Below are 26,457 nucleotides of genomic sequence, written 5' to 3'. Positions count from 1 at the left end.
GCCCGTCATTTTCCTTTCCATAGCACCTCATATGGTGCCCTCAAATTTATTTTAAATTTTTTATGCGAAGCATATTACTAGAGCTATCCTACAGCCCGTCGAGCGCGGCGGTGGAGCTACCATTGACCTTGAGCGTGACACCACGTGATAACATGACGTCACAGCAGAGGAGAGATGGGCTGCCGGCTCGCGCGGTCGGCCGCGGCGGTGGAGGCTCCACATCAGAGGCGCGGCGGCTGACCACGTGACAACATGACGTCACAGCAGAGGAGAGATGGGCTGCCGGCTCGCGCGGTCGGCCGCGGCGGTGGAGGCTCCACATCAGAGGCGCTGCAGCTGACCACGTGACGCTACAGCAGCGGTATAAAGCTGAGCTTGCCTCGCTCTCCGGGCACTTACGAGGCGGCCAGGTGTTGGGATGCCGCCTAGAAGCAGGGCTGATTTGAACGAGAAGCGAAAGTTCAGCGTGCCACAGAGACCGATGAAGAGCGGGATGAACGTCAACCAAGGAAAGCCATGTATTACCAAGCCTAGCCATCAATATGTTTCGCATCTGACTAGGCTTAACCTTAGCTAAGCCTCAGCCATTTTTCTTTTGCTATAGTAGGATGCAACTTGAATAAACAGCAGTTGGTAACAATCGGCCATGATCTGCGGCATCCTGTGTGATTGCTGACCAATCACAACAGTAAATGAAATCAGCTTTCTAATGTCTGACTATGTTAAATAAGCCAGAGGCCTCGGTATTCTTAAGCTTATAATTTAATCTGGGGGTTAGCTTCTTGTTTATGGAACAAAAAAGTTTTAACAACAAGCTATTTTTTTTGTAGTGGAGGAATTCAGCACGGTGGTCCTGAATGTGGGCGGAGCTTCACTGCAGACTTAAGTTGTATCCAACTACAGTCTCCGAATTTCAGCTCCAGAGGCGGGAACTGCAAGAATGTAACTAGCCACTCTTCATACCTTGAAACTGCCTGCAAAACAAATAATATAGCAATGTAACCAAAATTAATGACCAGCATCGATTAGACGTGCTGAAAGGTCAACCTCTCTAGTAAGGGACGAAATCTCTGAAGACAAGAAAGTTGACCTATGTTTGATTAAGCTGCTGGGGTGGTAAACTGCGCTGCTGAACTAGCAGATTACCACTGACAGCTTCAGTGCACAAGAATTGTCAGGCCAAGAAAGCACGAGATTCTCAATTGTACTTTAATTCACTCTGTCCCAGAATTGCAGTGATATCCCTGCCAACATGTGGATGCAATCTCGCACACAAAAATAAAAACAGCATCTGTGAGCCTGATCACCACTGCTCTTGCATTCCATAACAAGGGTACACGTTTCGAAAGGGAAAGAAATATATATGAAAACAAGGCACACACTACTAAACACTGGAAATATTCTCAAGATGCACATGAGACATCAAAACAAACAACAAATATATTCAAAGCTGAAAAATGAGACTTTGTATATGCGTTCCAAAGTTGGCTAGATCTGACGCAATTAATCTAATGACCAGTTCTTAAATTTAATTAGAAACTTTTAGCAGCAGAAGATCTTTGCAACACCAGAACAAATGCAGTCAGTACAGGCTCAACTGCCGTACAAAGATGACAAACAGTAGTGCGTAGCAGAGTAAGAAAAAAATTCTTGACAATAGCTGTTGAGTTTTAAACAAAATGCACAAAAGTAATAGACAAATAAGGATGCAATCCATACAGATGCAAGCACTTAGAATAGCTGCAGCCCAAAAAAAACAACCACATAGAGAAGAGCACACTCGAGACACGGACAAACGCTGCTTGAACACTGTCTTGAGTGTACTCTTCCCTACGTGGTTGCTTTTTTCACGCTGCAGTTATGTCTAAGCTAAGCAACCAACTTGCCCAAAAGTTTGATTTACTGATGCAAGCACTGTTGCTCAAGCTTGGCACTTACGTTGGATTTTTTCTGTCAGATTATGTTAGTTACACTCTCGACCTGTGAAACTAAAGGACATCCAAATTGAAACCAAACTACAATGACAAAAACCATGCTCTTGATTTTTCCACAAACCGAACAGCATGAAGATAACATAATGAATGTTATTTTCAATTCTTTCACATTGAAAATGAGAATGTGAAAAAATCGAACATAACACACAAAAAACGGGTCTTTAGAATCGCTAGACACGGACCGAACACAATTCACAACACGGCAGAAAAATGCACACCAAATGTAAAGCATGCAGAGAACATAAATGAAAGAGTTCAAGTGTTCCACAGTTAGTTCAAATGCCCAGTTTTGATGCCAAACTTTTGTTTTGAAAACAAAGGCTTGAAACTCTGCCATTCCTCACAGGATGCAACAACAAAAGCTTAGTGCAGTGCTCAATTAACTCACTTCACTGAAAGTAAACCTCGTGAAACAACCAAATAAGTTGTCTCTGAAAGCACAAACTAAATGCATTTATCTCTGGGCAGTCATTAAAGGTAATGACTGCATGTGAGAGACTGATAAACACAAAAACATAGCTGACAGCTAAAGTATTTAACGAAATATGCACATGAATTGCAGAATGACTCTATTATGCAATGACTAATAATATGATCTAACATATCAAGGATGTGCAGTATTGTGTAAAAATGTCCAGCATTTAAGGAAACAATGAATAATGACAAATTACAATGCAATTTTCAAGACTGGAAATAAAAAAATACCTGCATGTTGTCACAATAGTTATTTCAGGATGCTAAAAATGAAATTGCAAGCATCATTTTGCTGCCAGGATTGAAAATGAAATTGTTTTCACTTTTCTGACATATAGCTGACCCCACAGTTTTGTCACTTTTAGCAGCCAAACAAAACAGGCGACTCAAACAAGTCGCTAACAACCAAGAAAAAGTAACAACAGCTTCTCTATAGATGGCTTGCATGTTATATACTGAATGCTACTATGAAGACACCTGCATAGCTTCCACCAAACTTCCACGGTGTGGGCAGCGACAACCATACCAACAGGTGAGCAGATTTTAGCCATATTTCTGGTCCTCCAACATGGTGGTTGCTGCAAAATCAGTGCAAGCCATTTATAGGTTCAAAAGCTGGTAGTGGATCAAAAAGTGGCCATGAGCCCAGCTTTCTGATCTACAAGAATTTTGCAGGACACACAACTTATGACTTCTCTCCCGACTCCGTAAACTGCCTGAATCCGGCACTTCACTCGACAACGAAACGGACCTTGAATACATTGCCCTTGACAAAACCGCCTTGCAGCATTTGTGCAACTGACACACACTTGTCGATGCCGACGGTGTCATTCTCTTTCTGCTTCGGCCGCTTCAAACTCGTGTTGGCAGCATTCTGCATTTCCTCGACGTTCATCTCATCGCTGAATCTGAACGTCAAGTCTCTGTAGCGGTGCTTCGAGTGCAGCAGCACGAAAGAGCACTTTCGGCTGAATGGCCACTGCAGTGTCGCGTCATTGGGGCCTTTCAGGATCCTCATGTAGAGCCCGAGAAATAGTGCCGGGCCATCCAAATCGTGGAACTTTCCTTCGAGCTTCACCCTGTACCCATTCTCACCGACAGTGAGCGGCTGACTGGTAAAAACCTGCAGAGGCGCATTACGATACTTCCGGAAGGGCTTGATCTCCCAATCAAATGTGAAGAACGCCTGTGGAGTCGGACTGGCCTCCGCCTGCGCTGCATCAGATGTGGCCTCGGCTGCCTGTTGTTCGGACACCCCGTTTTCGCTACTCGCCGGAGGTTCGGAGGGTGACTGGTCCCGAGACGATGTAGAGGGCGTGTCAGCGGCTGTCGCGTCGCCGTTGACAACCGGTGTCGTAGCGTCTTCGGAGGGCGACGAAGAAGTAGCCGACTCGACATCTGGGTGCTCCTCCTCCTGTGCGGTAGTGTCTACAGTAGTAGTGTCCACGGTGGTCGTGTCCGGCCTAGAATCGCCAGTCGCGTTAGCTGTCGTGTCGACTTGGTTGCCGACAGCTGGCGTGGTACTGCTACTGCTTCCGCGCAGCATATCTTCGAGACGGTTCGTACTAGTCAGGACGACGTTCTCGAGGTTTTCAATCTTGCTCAGAATCGCGGACAGGTGGTTGTCAGCGTCAGAACCGCCTCCGACGTCGCCCGGGCCGGCTGGCGCTCGCGCCATCTCCGACGCTAGTACGTCGGTCAGGCAGCCGCTCCGCAGGTGGGTCAAGACGTTGATTCTAGCGATGGGCTTCTTACACGAGCGGCAGTGCACGACGTGGTGGCTGCATTCAGAGTAGTAGTGCTCGACCATTTCGGACACAGGCCCGATGTAATTGCACCCGAACTTTTTGTTGAGACAAAAGGACTTGCAGCCGCTCACGTACCCCTGCGACGAAGAGTCGCGGCTGACGCGTTCATGCTCGAAAGCCTGCTTGTCGAACGGACACGCGACGACGGGGGAATTGAGCATCAGCTCGTTCATGCACGTCGGACAGAAAACGTGGCCGCACTCGAGACTGAATATCATGTCGGGCAGGATACCGCAGACGCTGCAGATGCGGTACACGGGCATGGGCAGCAGGAACTCTATGGTCTTCCAGTCTATTTTGGCCGAAAAGCCAACGCATGTGTACGAATGGGTCGCCATTCCTCAACTCACCGCTTTTTGACAACCGCACAGTGTACCAACAGCGCGCACGCTCGCTTTGTTCGTTTGATCTCGGTTGCTTTTTCCGCGGTGCGTTCTTCATATCACGAGAAAACTCAGCTTTCGGCATCTATGACGTCATCATAGTGCGCTAACATGAGAGCGCGAAGCGCGTTCTATCTGCTTGTGTCACTTTACAGAACCATCAAAACAAATACATTCGAACGCGTTAGTGCTTTCGATTATGATGCACATAGTGCTATTTGTTCAAATTCCTCAAATTCCTATAATAAAACTAAAAAAACACCCATATTTATAAAAAAATGCGTATATATAAACAAACCTAACAAATTATTTTGGATACATTATTTAAAGGTTTAAACACTTCTAGAGTCAGTTTCGATATCGGATGTTTGCCGCACTGGCATCAGACAAGCAGAAATGGGTTTATTTTTTTTTTGTTCCTCTTGCAGCCCCTACACCACTGCTAACTTGTGTCTGCTTCTGAAATTAATTTTCAGTCCATTCAATCCCAAAGCTAAAGCGATGTCTTCCAGAATATTCTAGGTCACTGTAGCTATGGCTTCCTCCATGATAGCAAGAGAAAACATGTTGGAGTGGTCAGATTGTTGATGGAACCGCTAAGGAGCGTCTTTACCAAAGTTTACCATGGCATGAAATGCAACACTTTGAACAAATTAAGTTATGAGATTTCAACAGATTGGGATATTTGTGTTTTCTTTTCACGCACTGCAACTTTGCTGAATCGTTTGCGATGAAACTATGCACGGAGCATGCACATCGCGGCAAGTTTTGCTTTGCGCATGAGATCGAAGGATCAAAAACAGCTAACGCCGATTTTAGCCAAAGGTAGCCAAAGGGTGGTGGTAGCGTCATCTGTTGTTCACCGGAAAAAGCGCCAAAACGCGTTGCAAAGTGTGCGAATAGGTCCTTCGATGGCGCCACCGTCGTGCTTTGGTGACAACAGCTTTTGGCAGCTTTTGGTTCGTCGATCTCGGTGCAGACGATTACGGCCTTGCATATATGTGTGCTGCTGAACCATGCCAGCTGGGCACCCTTGTTTAGAAACAAAAGTTACCACAATGTGCACGTTCTGTGCGAAGTTTCACCGTAAACAAGCCAACGCGATTAAGGCGGGAAAACGGAGTTTTATCCCCAGCGTACGGTAAACACGGTAACTACGGCAACTGCTACCGTACGGCGAATGGGGCTAGAGAAGCCTGGAAACGGTATCAACGGCAACGCGTTACCGCATTGGCCGTATACGGCAGTCTAGCTATGCTAAAGCTGTCTATTAAATATTTCAGTCACTTTTTGAAAGATGCATCAAATATAAACCACGCCTTTTTGTTCACACGACGATAAAGTTCCACTAAGCTATATGCTTTCAACAAGCTGTTTAGAGCGGATGTCACTGTTGCATAGCGCTATGTATAATGGATGTTTTTAAGGGACGGGATAGCAAAGCAGAGTTATAGCAGAGTTATGGCAGAGCGCATAAAGAGGTTTCAAAATTGGGCGGGTAAAGTTAGTTGCTGCAACACCCACAAGAGGCCGCTAAAAGCTGTAATACAAAAAGGCGATTAGATCAAGACAAACAATATTCATTTTGTTCATAGTAAAATAAGTAATTAACTATTTCAAATAACAGTCTTTTGTGAGTGAATCTCAAAAATTTAATACATTGTAGTGATTACGAGAAATCAAATTATTTAAAAAAAAAACTCTTCATATCTTGCGGGCAGAACTGTGAAAAGTTTCAGCGCTCACCTTGCGACTATAAATACGACAACGAAAGATATCAGTTTGTACTTCCAAAGTACATATACTAAAATTGGAACGATACAGAGAAGATTAGCATGGCCCCTGCGCAAGGATGACACGCAAAATCGTGAAGCGTTCCACATTTTTTTTTTTTTCCACTCGTGAAACCTCGACTATCCCAGCCGGCAGGTTGTGATTGCACAAAAGTGTTCCCTGTGCGCCCAAGCCATCGTCGCCGAGGCGAATACTTCTGCGAGCTTCAACTGATGAAGCAAATATTTCTTGGAAACTTGGTGGTGGTGGTGGAAAACATTTATTTACACATGCACTACTGGAGGTATTGCATGAGCTGACCCAGAGGGGGCCAGCCCTTACAAGTACTAGGTGGAGGTCCCTAGTTCGGGACCCCAGTGGCGTCGGCCGCCGCCCGGGCTCGCGCGACCAAGGCCCGTTGGGCCTGCAGGTCAGAGCAGCCGAGCAGGGTCGCCTCCCAGTCCTCCCGGGTTGGGTTGGGGTGAGGGGGGATAGCAGGGTTGGAGGGGCAGGCCCACACCATGTGGTAAATGTCCGAAGACTTCTCCGCACAGTGCGGACAGCTGCCCGAGAAAGGGTCGAAGTGTTTGAGAGCTGCCGGGCACAGCAAAGTATTGGTATACAGGCGAAGCAAAAGCCGCTCCTCCGCCTTTGAGAGACCTTTACACGGGCGGGGATAAAGACCATGGCCAGATTGATAATGTAAAACAATGTCTTTAAAGGAGTAAGCGGGAGTGAATTCGAGTTCCTGATCGTCGGGGTCGGAGGGGAATGTCCGGTGAGAGAGCGCGCGGGCGGCGGCGTCAGCTGCCTCATTTCCCTCAAGGCCCACGTGAGCAGGAGCCCAAACGATACGCCGGTGCGTGGGGTCCCCGGTGTAGACGCTGTTTTGGAGAATGCGGTAGGCTAGATATGGTACCCAGCCCTGCTCGACGTTCCGACATGCCCCTCGCGAGTCGGAAATAATTGTTTTTGAATTGGAATCAGATGCAGCCAACGCAATGGCGACCTCCTCCGCGTGTGTTATGTCACGGGCTCGGAAAGTAAGGCCGTTCACTGTTTTGGATTGGTGGATGACTGCGGACGTGTACCATCCCCCGTGGTGGGGGCCGGAGGCATCCACGTAGAATACGCCGGGTTTCGATCCATAGTGGCGGGCCAGGGCTTCCGCCCGCGCCAGGCGCCGGCCATTATGGTCTTCACGGCATTTTCGACTTTGTGTGGAGGCTACGCGAGCAGCATCAATGAGCCCTTAGGGACAAATGGGCTGTTTTTTATTTTCAACTTTCGCATAATCGGACGCGGGAACATTTTTGGTGGTAGGCCACAGGTAAAAAAAAAGCAGGCACTGACAACCGACCACGTACGTAGCGTGACCAAAGCCAATTAACGTTACAGATCATTTTGGTCCTTTGGTCGTGATCAAAAAGAACTGAACATGCCATCGCCTCATCTGTCCATGCGGACTGAACGCGTTGCGTGCATGTTCTCAAGTGCGTAGAAAGGCCACGGCCCGCGCACTTCGTGGTTACGTCGGAGCCATAGAAATACTTTTGTGCTTTGTGCAAGACTTTCTACAAGTCTCTGGGGGTGGTGGTGGTGGTGTAACACTTTTATTCAAACAGCCTAATGCTAACAGATAAACTTACATGTAACTTAGCAGCAGTAAGACGTTACACCCACACTAGTGGTGAGCTGCTTGCTGCGACACGCCATTCGCCGGTGTGCTGGTAACAAACTAATCACTGTGCATAATTGTACCTAATCTGCTTCGCATCGAGACCACTCCAGACAGCGCTTTGGAGCTAGTCACGGCCTGTCATAAGATGTCTAATCCTGTCGCCACTACCCTATAAATAGACAGTGCTCATTAAACGCAGGTATAATTGGTTTCCTCAGCACCTCCTGCTGCTAACTTGCTCTGTGAAAGCCATGCCTAGGCTTTCTTTAGGTTGGCGTTACCGTGTAACAGAGATATGGCGTGGAAAATTGAATACAAATGACCGAGGGCCACCCTCAAGCACTCTTTACCACTTCCCAAAAGTACCCAGGGCTGTTCCGTGCACAAAAGTGATCGAAGGGTGTTGTTAAGAAAAGTGCCTCTTGCCGGGGCTGGGCACCGCTGAGTATATTGAATGACCAGCCAGTTTCGAGTTCAATATGCTGCTCAACTTTCCTATACTTTTACACCGGATTTTTAAATGGATAATATGTGTGTACAATACATGCTGTTATTTGAACTATACGAGTTCGATATGTCCCAGCTGATATTAAGGTATACTGATTATATGACGTGCAGTATATATAGGTAGCATTAAAATGGTGTTAAGGAACCATCCTCAAGGCGGACAGGAGTAGGGAAATGAGCGGCTCCTTATCACATACATATGAAAGAAGCCACCAGTCGCTGAATCCAAGGAAAACATAGGGGAATTTTTAAGCATGAAATACTTTTAGCTCCCGTTGTCGGCAGTGTGGTGACGTCACGCCGAGACCGAGAGCCAACATCCGGGCACTGAATTCCACTCATACGGGCACTGAAACGAGAGCATTCGGGCACCGTACGAGATTTAACGAGAAAACCCTCCTACAGGACCGGCATACAAGCGCCGGTAGCTTCGCGCCGAACGGGTGGTGGCGTTCCTCCCTTCCTGTACGGTGCGGCTCGGGTGTCCACCGAGATGACAGAGAATTACTGCTCCATTTCCTTTCCTCAAAAAAGTGTTGCGTTCAAAGGGCAAGGCATCGCGCGGAACGGGTGGTGGGGTTCCGTGGACTGCCTGGCAGCGCTACAACACGCTGTCTGGTTCCACTCCTAAAGGCGAAGCTTAAGCTTCATTAATTAGCAGTAAATTATATCAGTAATTAATCAGTAATTAGTCACTAATTAGTAATTTGTCATTACTTCGTCATCAATTATGCGTGACGTAATCTAGTGGTGACGTCACCAGTGTCACATAGGCAAAGTGGTGCGGAAAACGCTTTCGCCTCTACGCACTTTAGACAGTTTCGAACGCGCTGCATATATACATTCTTGTCAGGCCTGCGTCTCGTCGTGTCCGCGTACGCTTCGTGTTATGCCCGTAAACATTTCATGCTTAGTGTACTCTCGATTGCGGGTGAGGCAGAGACAACAGTCCCACAGCTGCACAAGATTACGATACCTTAACAGCAATACGATGATCCAATCGTCTCATCCTAAATACTTTCATGTTCCGATACAGGGCGACCTTTAGCATACTGTTGTTTTGCAAGGCTAGTGCAATTCTCTGCGCATATATTTTAGAACACTGTGGTTGCAATCCGCTAAGGAGCACTACCTCCCTAGTTGCGCCAGATTTTTACGTCTATCATAAAATGAACTTAGTTTAAGGCATAGTCCCCCCAAAACACACACGCGCTACACAAGTCCAAAGAGGCCGCTAAAGCTAAGTGCCATCGGGGTGATTGAATCGCAAGAGCGTCTGGTGGTGGTAAAATGCTTGCGAATTGTTTTTTGAGGAAAGGAAATGGCGCAGTATGTCTGACATCTCGGTGGAAGGTTGGCTGGTTTATGGTTTATGGAGAATGGATGGCATATTTACATACAAAAAAATCAGGGGGGGTGGCGCTTTGTTGACCTAAAGAGCAATCAGGGGAAAGCCTTAAGCGCGGTGTTGCTGCTTGTGCCACTGATGTGTGGTTATGATGTTCAGCTTCGCCTCTAAGAGTGGAACGCGACAGCGTCTTGCAACGCTGCCAGGGAGTCCACACAACGGAGTGTATATGCTGCACGCGAAGAACCTCCAAGCTGGCTGCCGTGCCTAGATGCATGTGTGTGCCTCCCTGAATTTTGATGTTTTGATGGGGATGCAGTGTTGAGTTAGGGCTATGGCGGGCTCCTATTAAGCGGACCGGTAACTTGAGACGCGAACCAGTCTGATTGAAGTTTTCCTCCTTTCTACGGAAGTTCTTCCATGCAGCAAAGAAAAAAGCGCTGGCATGGCAGAGTGGTTAGAGTGCTCGTCTCGCACTGCGGAGACCCTGGTTCGATTCCCCAACTCGACCAATTCCCTACTGGGTTTCGTTTATTTTTTGTCTCTTTATTCTCTGGTGTTGATCAGTGGAAAATTAGCAGTGTAATAATTTTATGCCAGAATTATAATTTATTAGAAAGTAGAAAAAAAACCACATGCACCAGTGGGATCTGAACTCAAGACCACCGTTTGTCTTGTATATGGTGCTTTACCAACTGATCTATTGCAGCAACTGGCCAATCATCTACTTTTGTTATTTGTTATTGTTGCATATTTGATTTGCAACATTATCTGTTGATGTAACCTAACCTTGAGAGTGGCATAAGAAGGTCATGGGCTTGGATCCCACTGGAGGCATGTGGTTTTTTTTTTACTGCTCTCTAATTAATTATATTTCATGCATAAAATGTTTACACTACTGTAGTTGTATATAACACCAGAATGAAGCGACAGATGACCCACGGAGGAAGCTGTCTAGCCAACGACATCTACCAATTTTCATGAAGTCGGGGTTAATTTGCCATTAATCCTCTGTCATAAGTGGATATATAATCCATCTTCATTCTAGCGCGGCAGGATTAACCATGGATTGAAGGTGATGGTGCGATTGGCTGGACAGCTTCCTCTTGGGGTTATTTGCCGCTTCATTCTTGAGTTGTATCCGACTGTATTTTCCATTAATCAACATCAAAAATTAAACAAAAATATTCCCCTACACCTTCCTTGCTTTCAATGACTGTTCACCTTCTTTCATATGCATTCTGAAAGCAGTGCCAAAGATTTATGATGCGATTGCTGAAGGTGAGGATCTTGAATAAACAGCGCGAACGAAGACGACCACAAAAGACAAGAAAACGGACGACACAGCGCTAACAACTGAGGGTTTATTGCTGATCATCAGCAATGATCAGCAATAAACCCTCAGTTGTTAGTCAGCGCTGTTGATGTGTTCTCCAGTCGGAGTCTGAGGCAAAACTGTTTATTCAGAGAAAGCGTACAAGCGGGGCAGACAGTCGGGATAGAGAGAGAGAGAGCGCAGAGAGTTCAATGTCCGCGTGTAGCTTCGTACATGCATATGGTACGTGCCAGGACCGAAGAGCCGCGGAGACGCGGGGATGAGGTGTGGAGCGAAATACGATGCTCAGGCCAGACAGAAGGTACCATACGGGAAGCGGCGCTTGGAGCGGCAGTAGTGCGATACACAGTTGGAGCGGCAGCACCACGATACACAACAGCTGTGTCGTCCGTTTTCTTGTCTTTTGTGCTCGTCTTCGTTCGTGCTGTTTATTCAAGATGCTTAACCAACTAGCCCGCCAAAACGTGTTGATGAAGGTGAGGAGTTAAGTCATCATCATCAGCCTGACTACACCCATTGCAGGGCAAAGGCCTCCTATGTCTCTCCAATTAACCGTGTCCTTTGCCAGTTGCGGCCACTGTATCCCCACAAACTTCTTAATGTCATCCGCCCACCTAACTTTCTGCCGTCCCCTGCTACGTTTCCCTTCTCTTGGAATCCACTCCGTTACCCTTAAGGACCAGCGGTTATCTTGCCTTCGCATTACATGCCCTGCCCAAGCCCATTTCTTCCTCTTGATTTCAACTAGGATATTATTAACCCGCGTTTGTTCCCTCACCCACTCCGCCCTCTTCCGATCTCTTAACGTTACACCTATCATTTTTCTTTCCATAGCTCGCTGCGTTGTCCTTAACTTAAGCTGAACCCTCTTTGTTAGCCTCCATGTTTCTGCCCCATAGGTGAGTACCGGTAGGATACAGCTGTTGTATACTTTTCTCTTGAGGGATATTGGCAAACTGCCATTCATGATCTGAGAGAACCTGCCATATGCGATCCACCCCATTCTTATTCTTCTATTTATTTCCCTCTCATAATCCGGATCTGTGGTCACTACCTGCCCTAAGTAGAAATATTTTCTTACTACTTCCAGCACGTCACTACCAACTGTGAACTGCTGTGAACTCCTTCCTAGCAAGGAGTTAAGTGCTTGCTGCAAATGAGTAAAAAATGACACTGCTTTATAGAGTTGATTGAGAAGATCAGTTCGCAGGCCAAGGGAAGTCCACAGACTCCACTATTGCTCGTGGCAGTGACAGCTAGCTGTGAGACACCTGACATGAAATAACCAGACTGAGCAGTCTCTTATAGGGGTGACCCTGAGTAGTGGGTGGTAAAAAACTTGCCAAAATTTGTGCCATAACCAAGGGCACTGGCATGTTATTATAATCCAATTTTGATGGAGTTGAAATTCTCTAAGGCCCGTGTACTATGTGTTGTCAGCGTACATTAAAGAGCACCAGGTGGCCGAAATTTCCTAAGTCCTTCACAATGACTTCCCTTATAGCCTGGGTCGCTTTGGGTCATTAAACTCCCATAAAACCTAAAGCCTCACTGACCAACCTGCACAATTGTACGTCTGTGTGCCAGCCAATGAAGGTGACGTTTTATTCAAGGTGTACTGTTCTGCTTCATATACTTTCGTATTACAAGCAGCAAATGTGTGTTCCTTTATCACTGAGGCAAAGACGTCATATGCATTCTGTAGTGTGTCCAACGGCCGTGACAAGGAGTGGGAAAGTTCCCAGTAGAATGACATTTATTATCCCGTACTTAAGAGTTGGTGGCTCGGATGAAACAGCTACGTCTAGCCAAGCGAAGCTCGGCTTTTAACCGTTTACGGCACATGCGCACTTCGCACGCCTTATCAGTCGCCCGTACAGACACGACACATTCTAAGTGGGTTTATTCAAGTTTAGGCAGGTTATATAAGGAAGGGTGTCGATCGCATATTTGCAGTAGATATTCAGTGACCTAGGTTGGGAACGTATAGGATAAGTGTTGATGGGAACCTTATTAATCTGCGACTCCCTGATGATTTTGCCAGGCTAAGTAACTCTTGGGATGAGCTGCAAGGCATGATCAATGATCTGGAGAGGCAAAATGGAATGGTGGGAGGAACTAAAAGTTAATATGCAGAGAACTAAAATAATGTTCACAGTCTCAGAAGGGAACAAAAGATTACAATTGGTAGCAAGGCGCTGAAAATGGTAAGGAATATGTCTACTCAGGGCAGGTAGTGACCCCCAGATCCAGACCAGAAGAGTGAAATAAATAGATGAGCATATTGGCAAGTACTCCCAGGTCATGAATGGCGTTTTACTAGTATTCGTCAAGAGGAAAATGCATAACAGCGGTATCTTACGAGCGCTCACCTGTGAGACAGAGGCGTGAAGGCTAACGAAAAGGGTTAAAGCTAAAACGAGGACAACACTTACAGTGAGCCTTGGAAAAGGAAATTATAGGGGCATCGTTAATTAAGAGACAGGAAGAGAGCAGAGTGGGCCTGGAACAAACACCAGTTAATGGCATTCTAATTGAAATCAAGAACAAATGGGCAGGGCATGTGATGCGAAGGTCGTTAAAGGTATTGGACTGTATTCCGAGAGAAGGTAACAGAGGGTGTGAAAAAATTATTTAGCCAGATGAGATTAGAAAGTTGGCAGGGATAAGATGGCTGCAGTTGGCCCAGGACAGAATTAATTGGGGGAATATGGGAGAAGCCTTTGTCGACAAGGGCTTAATCAGGATGATGATGATAACGAACTGAGTGCTTGGAAGCGCTGCGAAATGTGAGGGACATGTGATTTGGTCAATGCAACACGAAGCTGGCTAAACTGTATATCTCACTATGCACAGTTGGATACAACTCTGGAGCCAAACGTTAAATGCCCTTCAAAGGAGGCTCTCTTACCAATGATCACAGTGTCATCCTAATATGCCTTGGGTGGCCACTCTGTCATTCTGGTACAGTGGCCATAGCAAGCAAAAAGGATAACTATGATGTCATCGCAGTAAGTTGACACAGCTGGTTAAAAGGCTTTCCTTGAGGGGCAAATGCCGCTTTGCTCTCAAAGAACTCTATAGACACCTAAGTTTAGTTGCCCGCTTTCTTCATTGTAATGATGCACGAGGCACTAGAATAAATGGATCACCACTTATTGTTCACCTATGACTGCTGAATGATAGCGAATTAAAAATGGATTATCAGCGATAATATTGCAGTTTTTTTCATGCCAGGCACATAACCTAAACACATGCTGTAGCCATGATTTGGTTGATGAAACTGAAATGGCATTGTGGGGTAATCCACGAATAGCAATGTCACATCATTTCAAACAAAAAACGCAAGTAAAATTTGTTGTTCTTCACTCCTTAGTTTCATGTGTCAATAATTAACTTTCCCTTACACTTTACATATTTCTTTCGTAATGTTTTCCAAACCTCTGACTGCTCTTGCAGGCTACGTCAGTTGCCTTTTTGGTGCCCTGAAAGGAGCAGCTGGACACGGGCAGTAAAACTGCAAGTCTTCCTCCCCAACCACGTCCACTCACCAGCCCTTTCGAGCCCGTCAGCATAACAGATCTTGTGGAGGCACTTATAAGTCCCGTAGCCGGGTGCTGCAGGGAGCAACCGCTATATCTCCCGGCAGCCATTCATCAGTAGGCTATGTCCGCTGTGTGTTTCATCATGAAGACATCCATTTCTGCCGCTCCGAGAAGGGAAGTAAGAGAAAGAAAATGAGGGAGGGAAGCATGCCAGTACTTGGCCGGCATCAAGCCTACACCATGACAGAGGAACGCGCTCCAGAATTCCGGAAAGCTCCTACTCTGCTCTAAGCCCATCTAATTCAGCGAAGCAACAATCACCTCCCAGTGTGGACCACCATCTGGATTGCTCCGTTGCTCCGCTATGCCGAAATCAGGGCCGAAAAACAATGTCACCAAACTGAGGGAAATGCCACTGGATTCCGCACCGACAACCTACAATTCAACTGAAAGTCTATCGATGACTGCCAGGACTACTCCAGTCCAAACGGCTGAACGATGCCAACAAACACCTTTCATTAGGAACAATTGTGTGGAGAGCTCTGCTACTCTGAAACCTAGGTATGACCTCAGAGATGACGCTGGGGCTATGCCCAGCAGGTGAAACAGGATTTACAGGCTGATCGAGCTAACTATTCACTCTGGAAATTTTTTAAAATTAAAAATAATGGACATACGGATCAGGCACGAGCTCCACGTAAAGTCCATTAAAACATATACCTTGAATAAAATGCAGAGCCCAAAGGCCTGTTCAGAAGAGCGTGTTGTCGGGCTAGTTGGTACTGCATAGCATATAAGTGATAAGTGAAATGCGCAACAACTTAGACAGGACAAAGAAAGAAGCACATAGAAGAGTTCACGAGCGCAACTACCAACTGTTTAATGGGGCGAAACAACAACAGCATAAATACAGAAAAGCAGCGCATGCGTAAGGTAGAGCAGGCACACACATCACAAAGACCGCAATTTTATAAAAACGAATCAAGATATGAAACTTCAGCATCATAGATCTGCAACGAAGCATCACTTACGCAGCGATCAGATAGTTTCTTAACATGGAAGGCCTCTAAGACAAGCCGGGCTTTTACATTGGTACTCCTGCCTAGAATCTTTGTCATCTCAAATCTTGCCCTACACTTGCAGGAAGAAATGTGCCTTACAAGGTTTGAATTTTTATCATTATTGTCAACGTTTTTTGCATGCTCCCGTAGCCGATCATTAATGCAACGGCCAGTTTGGCCTACATAGGAAGAGCCACAAGAAAGGGGCAAGCTGTATACCACTCCTGTGGCGCACTTAACATGGGAAGTGCCATGCCTTTTTTTGCAACCCCTTTCACAAACGCCAGAAATGCGGCAACAAAGCTTTGATAGCTTGTTGGGGGCTGAGAACACCAAAGGTAGGCTTCCCTGGTCCGGTCATATCTGCCGTCGCTGAAACCCTCCTGCAGAAACAAAAAGGCGCCCAAAAAAGACCTGACTACTCGGCTTCAAAGCCGGTTGTGGTCCCCTATGTGCACCAGGTGTCTCATAACCTGAAGAAAGTGGCCGGTAGACACCATGTACCTTTGGTGTTCTCAGTAATTTTTAGTAATTAGATGACTAAATTTTAATAATTAAGTTTTTATCTAGTAGAGTTAGGCGACTAGTTGCAATTAGAGATTTGTAACTGGTCGTTAGTAATAGCCATATTAGATTTTAGATCTTTGAATACGCGATTACCCTTGTCCCTGTAGCTCGACAAAATCTGGCTGCGTCGGGCAAAAATACATGCACCTTCCAAAGGACCCTGCAGAGCAGCCCCTCCAGTGCACGTAACTAGTCGAAAAAGCCAAATTTTGTCCAGCCAGAGTGCCTCGGGTAATCGCGTTTTCAAAAATTTTTTAATTAAAAGTTAAATTAAAAACTAGTTAACCGGCTTAATAAAGATGATTCACCGGTTTTCTAGTGTCCGCCAACACTGGTAATACTACGCTGCAAAAACAATAACTTTACCCCAAAAGTCCTATATTTGAAAATTTTTGAAAGTGTTAGCTGAAACACCCAGTATATAGGTGATGTGTTTCAAAGGACTTATGTGACCTAAATCCTTTTTGTTTGGTGCCACTTCATATACGGTAAATTTAAGGGGCAGTTCTGTTTCTGTAAACACACGTCTTTTCTACCTATGTCACCTATTCCTTTTTGTTTGGTGCCACTTCATTTACACATCAGGTAAATTTAAGAGGCAGTTCTGTTTCTGTAAACACACGTTTTCTACTTATGTCACCTTTATCCTTTTTGTTTGGTGCGATTTCGTTTACACATAAGGTAACTTTAAGGGGCAGTTCTGTTTCTGTAAACACACGTCTTTTCTACTTATGTCATCTATATCCTTTTTGTTTGGTTTGGTGCCACTTTGTTTACACGTAAGGTAACTTTAAGGGGAAGTTCTGTTTCTGTAAACACACGTCTTTTCTACTCATGTCACTTATATCCTTTTTGTTTGGTGTCGCTTCGTTTACACACGCGGTAAATTTAAGGGGCAGTTGTGTTGAAAGAATGAATGATTATCTTGCAGCTATCGTTACAGAGTGCGCCGCAGAAGTTGGTGGTAGGATTGTTCGACAGGATACCAGCAAGCTATCTCAGGAGACTAAAGATCTGATTAAGAAACGTCAAAGCATGAGGACGTCTAACTCCACAGACAGGATAGAACTAGCAGAGCTATCGAAGTTAATAAATAAGCGCAAGGTAGCTGACATAAGAAAGTTTAACATGGAGAAAATCGAGCATGCTCTAAGGAACGGAGGTAGCCTAAAATCAGTGAGGAGAAAACTGGGCATAGGTAAAAACCAGATGTATGCGCTAAAAGACAAACAGGGCAATGTCATCAGCAATATGGATAAGATAGTTGAATTAGCCGAAGAGTTCTACAAAAACCTATACAGTAGCGAATCTAATCATCAAGTTACTGAGGGAGGCAGTCGAGCACAGCAATGGGACATCCTGCCAGTAACGAAGGAGGAAGTAAAGAAAGCCTTAGGAGCAATGCAAAGAGGGAAAGCAGCTGGTGAGGATCAGGTAACAGCAGATTTGTTGAAGGACGGAGGAAAGATTGTGCTACAAAAACTAGCCACCCTGTATACGCAATGCCTTGTGACCTCGAGAGTACCAGAAGCTTGGAAGAACGCTAACATTATCTTAATTCATAAGAAAGGAGACGTCAAGGACTTGAAGAATTACAGACCAATCAGCTTATTGTCCGTTGCCTACAAGGTATTTACTAAGGTAATCGCTAACAGAGTCCGGACAACCTTGGACTTTAGTCAACCAAATGATCAGGCAGGCTTTCGTAAAGGATACTCGACAATAGATCACATTCACACTATCAATCAGGTGATAGAGAAATGCGCATAATATAACCAACCCCTATATATAGCCTTCATTGATTACGAGGAAGCATTTGACTCAGTGGAAACCTCAGCTGTCATGCAGGCATTGCGGAATCAGGGTGTAGAAGAGTGCTATGTGAAAATATTGGAAGATATTTATAACGATTGCACAGCTACTATAGATCTCCATAAAGTCAGCAATAAAATTCCAATACGGAAAGGTGTCAGGCAGGGAGACACGATCTCGCCAATGCTCTTCACTGCCTGCTTACAGGAGGTATTCCGGGGTTTGGAATGGGAACAGTTGGGGATAAGAGTTAATGGAGAATACCTGAGTAATTTGCGATTCGCTGATGACATTGCCTTGCTAAGCCACTCAGGACAAGAACTGCAAAGCATGATCAATCAGTTAGACAGGCAGAGCAGAACGGTGGGGTTAAGAATTAACATGCAGAAAACCAAAGTAATGTTCAACAGCCTAGCAAGGGAACAGCAGTTCACCATTGGTAGCGAGGTGCTGGAAGTAGTAAGAGAATATGTCTACTTAGGGCAGGTAGTGACCGCAGATCCGGATCATGAGAGGGAAATAACTAGAAGAATAAGAATGGGGTGGAGCGCATATGGCAGGTTCTCTCAGATCATGAATGGTAGCTTAGCAATATCCCTGAAGAGAAAAGTATACAACAGCTGTATCCTACCGGTACTCACCTATGGGGCAGAAACGTGGAGGCTAACAAAGAGGGTTCAGCTTAAGTTAAGAACAACGCAGCGAGCTATGGAAAGGAAAATGATACGTGTAACGTTAAGAGATCGAAAGCGGGCGGAGTGGGTGAGGGATCAAACGCGGGTTAATGACATCTTAGTTGAAATCAAGAGGAAGAAATGGGCTTGGGCAGGGCATGTAATGCGAAGGCAAGATAACCGCTGGTCCTTAAGGGTAACGGAGTGGATTCTGAGAGAAAGCAAACGTAGCAGGGGAACGGCAGAAAGTTAGGTGGGCGGATGAGATTCAGAAGTTTGCGGGGATACAGTGGCGGCAACTGACAAAGGACAGGGTTAATTGGAGAAACATGGGAGAGGCCTTTGCCCTGCAGTGGGTGTAGTCAGGCTGATGATGATGTGTTTCTGTAAACACATGTCTTTTCTACCTATGTCACCTTTATCCTTTTTGTTTGGTGCCGCTTCATTTACACATCAGGTAAATTTAAGGGGCAGTTCTGTTTTTGTAAACACACGTCTTTTCTACCTATGTCACCTTTATCCTTTTTGTTTGGTGCGATTTCGTTTACACATAAGGTAACTTTAAGGGGCAGTTCTGTTTCTGTAAACACACGTCTTTTCTACTTATGTCACCTATATCCTTTTTGTTTGGTGCCACTTCGTTTACACTTGTGGTAAATTTAAGGGGCAGTTCTGTTTCTGTAAACACATGTCTTTTCTACGTATGTCACCTTTATCCTTTTTGTTTGGTGCCGCTTCATTTACACATCAGGTAAATTTTAGGGGCAGTTCTGTTTCTGTAAACACACGTCTTTTCTACCTATGTCACCTTTATCCTCTTTGTTTGGTGCCGCTTCATTTACACATCAGGTAAATTTAAGGGGCAGTTCTGTTTCTGTAAACACACGTCTTTTCTACCTATGTCACCTTTATCCTTTTTGTTTGGTGCGATTTCGTTTACACATAAGGTAACTTTAAGGGGCAGTTCTGTTTCTGTAAACACACGTCTTTTCTCCTTATGTCACCTATATCCTTTTTGTTTTGTGCCACTTCGTTTACACTTGTGGTAACTTTAAGGGACAGTTCTGTTTCTGTAAACACACATCTTTTCTACCTATGTCACCTTTATCCTTTTTGTTTGGTGCCGCTTCATTTACACATCAGGTAAATTTTAGGGGCAGTTCTGTTTCTGCAAACACACGTCTTTTCTACCTATGTCACCTTTATCCTTTTTGTTTGGTGCCGCTTCATTTACACATCAGGTAAATTTAAGGGGCAGTTCTGTTTCTGTAAACACACGTCTTTTCTACCTATGTCACCTTTATCCTTTTTGTTTGGTGCCGCTTCATTTACACATCAGGTAAATTTAAGGGGCAGTTCTGTTTCTGTAAACACACGTCTTTTCTACCTATGTCACCTTTATCCTTTTTGTTTGGTGCGATTTCGTTTACACATAAGGTAACTTTAAGGGGCAGTTCTGTTTCTGTAAACACACGTCTTTTCTCCTTATGTCACCTATATCCTTTTTGTTTGGTGCGATTTCGTTTACACATAAGGTAACTTTAAGGGGCAGTTCTGTTTCTGTAAACACACGTCTTTTCTACCTATGTCACCTTTATCCTTTTTGTTTGGTGCTATTTCGTTTACACATAAGGTAACTTTAAGGGGCAGTTCTGTTTCTGCAAACACACGTCTTTTCTCCTTATGTCACCTATATCCTTTTTGTTTGGTGCCACTTCGTTTACACTTGTGGTAACTTTAAGGGACAGTTCTGTTTCTGTAAACACACATCTTTTCTACCTATGTCACCTTTATCCTTTTTGTTTGGTGCGATTTCGTTTACACTTGTGGTAACTTTAAGGGGCAGTTCTGTTTCTGTAAACACACATCTTTTCTACCTATGTCACCTTTATCCTTTTTGTTTGGTGCGATTTTGTTTACACTTGTGGTAAATTTAAGGGGCAGTTCTGTTTCTGTAAACACACGTCTTTTCTACTTATGTCACCTATATCCTTTTTGTTTGGTGCCACTTCGTTTACACTTGTGGTAAATTTAAGGGGCAGTTCTGTTTGTGTAAATACACGTCTTTTCTACCTATGTCACCTTTATCCTTTTTGTTTGGTGCCGCTTCATTTACACATCAGGTAAATTTTAGGGGCAGTTCTGTTTCTGTAAACACACGTCTTTTCTACCTATGTCACCTTTATCCTTTTTGTTTGGTGCAGCTTCATTTACACATCAGGTAAATTTAAGGGGCAGTTCTGTTTCTGTAAACACACGTCTTTTCTAAATATGTCACCTTTATCCTTTTTGTTTGGTGCGATTTCGTTTACACATAAGGTAACTTTAAGGGGCAGTTCTGTTTCTGTAAACACACGTCTTTTCTCCTTATGTCACCTATATCCTTTTTGTTTGGTGCCACTTCGTTTACACTTGTGGTAACTTTAAGGGACAGTTCTGTTTCTGTAAACACACATCTTTTCTACCTATGTCACCTTTATCCTTTTTGTTTGGTGCGATTTCGTTTACACATAAGGTAACTTTAAGGGGCAGTTCTGTTTCTGTAAACACACGTCTTTTCTACCTATGTCACCTTTATCCTTTTTGTTTGGTGCGATTTCGTTTACACATAAGGTAACTTTAAGGGGCAGTTCTGTTTCTGCAAACACACGTCTTTTCTCCTTATGTCACCTATATCCTTTTTGTTTGGTGCCACTTCGTTTACACTTGTGGTAACTTTAAGGGACAGTTCTGTTTCTGTAAACACACATCTTTTCTACCTATGTCACCTTTATCCTTTTTGTTTGGTGCGATTTCGTTTACACTTGTGGTAACTTTAAGGGGCAGTTCTGTTTCTGTAAACACACATCTTTTCTACCTATGTCACCTTTATCCTTTTTGTTTGGTGCGATTTTGTTTACACTTGTGGTAAATTTAAGGGGCAGTTCTGTTTCTGTAAACACATGTCTTTTCTACTTATGTCACCTATATCCTTTTTGTTTGGTGCCACTTCGTTTACACTTGTGGTAAATTTAAGGGGCAGTTCTGTTTGTGTAAATACACGTCTTTTCTACCTATGTCACCTTTATCCTTTTTGTTTGGTGCCGCTTCATTTACACATCAGGTAAATTTAAGGGGCAGTTCTGTTTCTGTGAACACACGTCTTTTCTACCTATGTCACCTTTATCCTTTTTGTTTGGTGCGATTTCGTTTACACATAAGGTAACTTTAAGGGGCAGTTCTGTTTCTGTAAACACACGTCTTTTCTACTTATGTCACCTATATCCTTTTTGTTTGGTGCGATTTCGTTTACACATAAGGTAACTTTAAGGGGCAGTTCTGTTTTTGTAAACACACGTCTTTTCAACTTATGTCACCTATATCCTTTTTGTTTGGTGCCACTTTGTTTACACTTGTGGTAAATTTAAGGGGCAGTTCTGTTTGTGTAAACACACGTCTTTTCTACCTATGTCACCTTTATCCTTTTTGTTTGGTGCCGCTTCATTTACACATCAGGTAAATTTAAGGGGCAGTTCTGTTTCTGTAAACACACGTCTTTTCTACCTATGTCACCTTTATCCTTTTTGTTTGGTGCGATTTCGTTTACACATAAGGTAACTTTAAGGGGCAGTTCTGTTTCTGTAAACACACGTCTTTTCTCCTTATGTCACCTATATCCTTTTAGAGCGCAGCTCTTTGGCGTCCGTTCCTGGGTTTCGCGTCGTCGTCGGCCTCGTAACCAGCTCCGCCCCCCTTTCATCCGCAGCTGGGGTTGACTCACTATCGGCGTCAGCGGCATCAGTCAGTCGCTGCTATCTCTTCCCTCCTCCCTTTATCGTGTTGTCCGCTTGCTGCGCGCGCTTCTGCCCCCATCGTTTGCCGCTGGGTGTACACGCCGCCCCCCTCCCCCCTCTTCCTGCGAGTCTCCGGTTGTCAAAGCGCCGGCTCGAACTTAATTCCTTTCTTCGCTCCTCCTCCAATGCGACCCCTGTGCGGTGGCAATCAGAGAGCCAGATCGGTGGCGGCGGATCTGTATATGTGCACCGCCCGAGCCGAAATTGCCGCTGCCGTTCGCCACTGCGAAATTATCTGCCAGTTCTTTCTGAACCATGAGCGAGACGACCGATGGAAGTCCTCCGTCTGCTAAAAAAAAAAATTCTGTGATAGCGCATACATGTGTTGCTCGATTTCGTTGCCTCAATCTATCGAAAAGGTGAAACAGCTTATTTGCTGCGCTCAAATTTCGCATTAGGAAGTAACGTAATCGTCGGTAATTTTTTGTTTGGTGCCACTTCGTTTACACATGAGGTAACTTTAAGAGACAGTTCTGTTTCTGTAAACACAGATCTTTTCGATTTATGTCACCTATATCCTTTTTGTTTCGTGCCACTTCATTTACGCATAAGGTAACTTTAAGGGGCAGTTCTGTTTCGGTAAACACACGTCTTTCCTACTTATGTCACCTATATCCTTTTTGTTTGGTGCGACTTCGTTTACACATAAGGTATCTTTAAGGGGCGGTTCTGTTTCTGTAAACACACATCTTTTCTACTTATGTCATCTATATCCTTTTTGTTTGGTGCCACTTCGTTTGTACATAAGGTAACTTTAAGGGGCAGTTCTGTTTTTGTAAACACACATTTTTCTACTTATGTCACCTATATCCTTTTTGTTTGGTGCTACTTCATTTACGCATAAGGTAAGCTTATAATAAGGGAGTAATTGCTCATTGACATCCACCCGAGCGCAGCCATACGGCTACAAAGGAAAGCTATACAGCTTTCTCAGAAACTTCGTAGTTAAAGAAAAAATCGTCCTGGTCCAAGGTTCGAACCTGGGACCAGCGCTTCACCGGAGCAGTCGCTCTACCAATTGAGCTAACCGGGACGGCAAGCTTATGGTAGGGCGAGAGCGAATTGATCAATAACTCGACGTGGGAACTGTGTTGGTTAAATGTTTTAGGGAAATCCCCCAAGGTGGAGTTGACTTGTAATAAGGGAGTAATTAATCATTGACATCCACCCGAGCGCAGCCATACGGCTACAAAGGAAAGCTATACAGCTTTCTCAGAAACTTCGTAGTTAAAGAAAAATTCGTCCTGGTCCGGGGTTCGAACCCTGGACCACCGCTTCACCGGAGGAGTCGCTCTACCAATTGAGCTAACCAGGACTTTTTTTTTTCTTCAACATGGTATTTATTACAGTGATGTAATGTTCTATGTACGTGTACTATATACAAGCCATTATGAAAACAGTGTTAAACAATACATATTGAAAAGACCATGCACCAGAAAAGGGGCAATGCAGAGCACATCACTAATAGTGAGTGCCACTCCGGTTCGTACTAAGTCTGGGCATACACGTCTCTTAGATGAACAACCATTCGACTGAAGTGATCCTTTGTAGACACAACAGGTTCACAGTGTCTGTACATCATGCGGGTTTTCCAGAGGCTGTGCAGTCCAATCAGAAAGAACATGTCCAGGGATTCATCAACAAATGGCAGCGCAGTGAGATAGCGAACAGAATGTGGAGTCAGATGAATTGGCAAGCTTATGGTAGGGCGAGAGCGGATTGATCAATAACTCGAAGTGGGAACTGTGTTGGTGAAATGTTTTAGGGGAATCCCCCAAGGTGGAGTTGATTTGTAATAAGGGAGTAATTACTCATTGACATCCACCCGAGCGCAGCCATACGGCTACAAAGGAATGCTATACAGCTTTCTCAAAAACTTCGTAGTTAAAGAAAAATTCGTCCTGTTCCGGGGTTCGAACCCGGGACCACCGCTTCACCGGAGCAGTCGCTCTACCAATTGAGCTAACCGGGTCGGCAAGCTTATGGTAGGGCGAGAGCGAATTGATCAATAACTCGAAGTGGGAACTGTGTTGGTCAAATGTTTTAGTGGAATCCCCCCGGGTGGATGTCAATGAGTAATTACTCCCTTATTACAAATCTACTCCACCTTGGGGGAGAGTCAGGTCGGTGGTGATAGTCGCGGTCTGTTCCCTTCCATAAATGTGCTCGTCCACAGAAGACGCCACGAGGGTCCGGCGCCACACGCGTTCTCTGCCCGAACACGCTTCACAATTCGCCAGCAGTAACTCATCCAAGAGAGGTTGTGTCCTACCTAGTAATAGTGAGTCTTCCTATTCAGGGCATCTTCTTAGCCAGTCATTTCATATCGATTAATTAAAAGCTATAGCTTATTCATACACAAGAGAACAACCGCATACTTCTACGTTTATTTCTGAGTCATCCTCTCCCCAGGTCGAGCAGCACGCCAAGTTTGCGATAGCTTTCATTCAAGAACATCACAATGCCTTCTGCAACTCCCAGCATCTTCCTCTCTCTTTTGCGGTCGCAAAACTTCGCCCTGGTCCTTACGATGCTCCGACGAACTCCAGAAATGAGAATGCGCGCATTCAGCACAACGCACGGCAGTGTGCGATATACAGGGTGTTTCATTTAAAAATTTAGACAATTTTTAAATATAGGCTTTTCATGTTCGAAGAGCGCTTTCTTCAACATGGCATTGTCACCGGTGAAGTACATAAGTACTGCTAAGGCATGCTAACTAGCAAGTTGGTTAACTAATGCTGAAAAATTAACTGTTTAACGATATTTTATATATTTTTAGGCTCCTCAATTACTGAGAGGAGTGTATAGCCCACCGTAATTAATGCCCACATCAGTTTTTAGAATTCCGAAAAGGTGGTTACCCTGGTGCTGTTGCCTAAGAAATTTTGGCTATATAGACAAGCTTCCTCCATGTCGAGGGGTCTCCATGCAAACTCCCATAGACGGGCTGCCAGCTTTCCCTCTAGGTAATAGTAAGAAACTCTACGGCTCTACCAGCCTAGTGACGTCAGCGCTGATCGCGCTAGCGATGGGTCTAGATTGTGAGAGTAGATAGTAGATAGATAGATCTTTATTTTAGAGAACAAGGTCTCGGATACAAGGGCAAACGGCAGATGCACTCTGCCTGACGGGGCCCAAGCACCCGACACAATGCTCCGGACAAGCGGCAAAAGAAGCAAGAGCTTCATACACTCTCATTACAAAAAACAACACATAATTATACAAGGTAAAGGTAGGAGGAAGGTGCATACTTTTGCAATGACATAATTAAAGTAAATATTTACAAGGCACATCACAACAAGAAAAATACGAGAATTCACAGAGCTGACGGAAAAACAGGGACATCAAGAATTTCTGCGTGAACAACCCTTTAATCATTCGGGCGAGAAAGGAGGTAAGCTTTAGCATTTCTATTGAAGGACTTTTGGGAAACAGATTTCTGAATAATTTCTATGGCCTGTGTATGTTTATTTAGAAGACTGGGAATTAAATATGAAAGCATTTCGGTTCCATAGTTAGTCCTTACGAATGGTACTCTGTAACTGACGTGTCTTAATTTATAAGGCGCGTCACTACTAGAGTTTAATTGAACATATTTAGTGGGATGATGTTTGAAATCGTTAAACACATAAGAAAGCAGTTTCAACTCAAATAATTC

General features: G+C 44.6%; 1 protein-coding gene and 1 non-coding gene across 2 annotated transcripts; one reads left to right on the top strand and one right to left on the bottom strand.

Moving 5' to 3' along the window:
* Nucleotides 1–1,188: 1,188 nt before the first annotated feature.
* LOC149336746 (uncharacterized) lies at nucleotides 1,189–4,827 on the bottom strand. Its single transcript, XM_089553099.1, has one exon. It carries the CDS (start codon nucleotides 4,612–4,614, stop codon nucleotides 3,199–3,201), a length of 1,416 nt encoding a protein of 471 aa, XP_089409225.1. The 5' UTR covers nucleotides 4,615–4,827; the 3' UTR covers nucleotides 1,189–3,198.
* Nucleotides 4,828–6,443: 1,616 nt separating this feature from the next.
* LOC149336745 (U6 spliceosomal RNA) lies at nucleotides 6,444–6,546 on the top strand. Its single transcript, XR_016284686.1, has one exon. It is a non-coding gene; the product is annotated as a U6 spliceosomal RNA (small nuclear RNA).
* Nucleotides 6,547–26,457: the final 19,911 nt, after the last annotated feature.

Source organism: Amblyomma mixtum, chromosome 7 (genome assembly GCF_055824585.1).
Source record: "Amblyomma mixtum isolate Tamu chromosome 7, ASM5582458v1, whole genome shotgun sequence".
NCBI classification, from domain to species: Eukaryota; Metazoa; Arthropoda; class Arachnida; order Ixodida; family Ixodidae; genus Amblyomma; species Amblyomma mixtum.
This window is presented reverse-complemented; position numbering and strand designations above follow the sequence as displayed.

Excerpts from the sequence above, each read along its gene's own strand:
- LOC149336746 (XM_089553099.1), bottom strand. The coding sequence starts at position 4,614 with ATGGCGACCCATTCGTACACATGCGTTGGCTTTTCGGCCAAAATAGAC.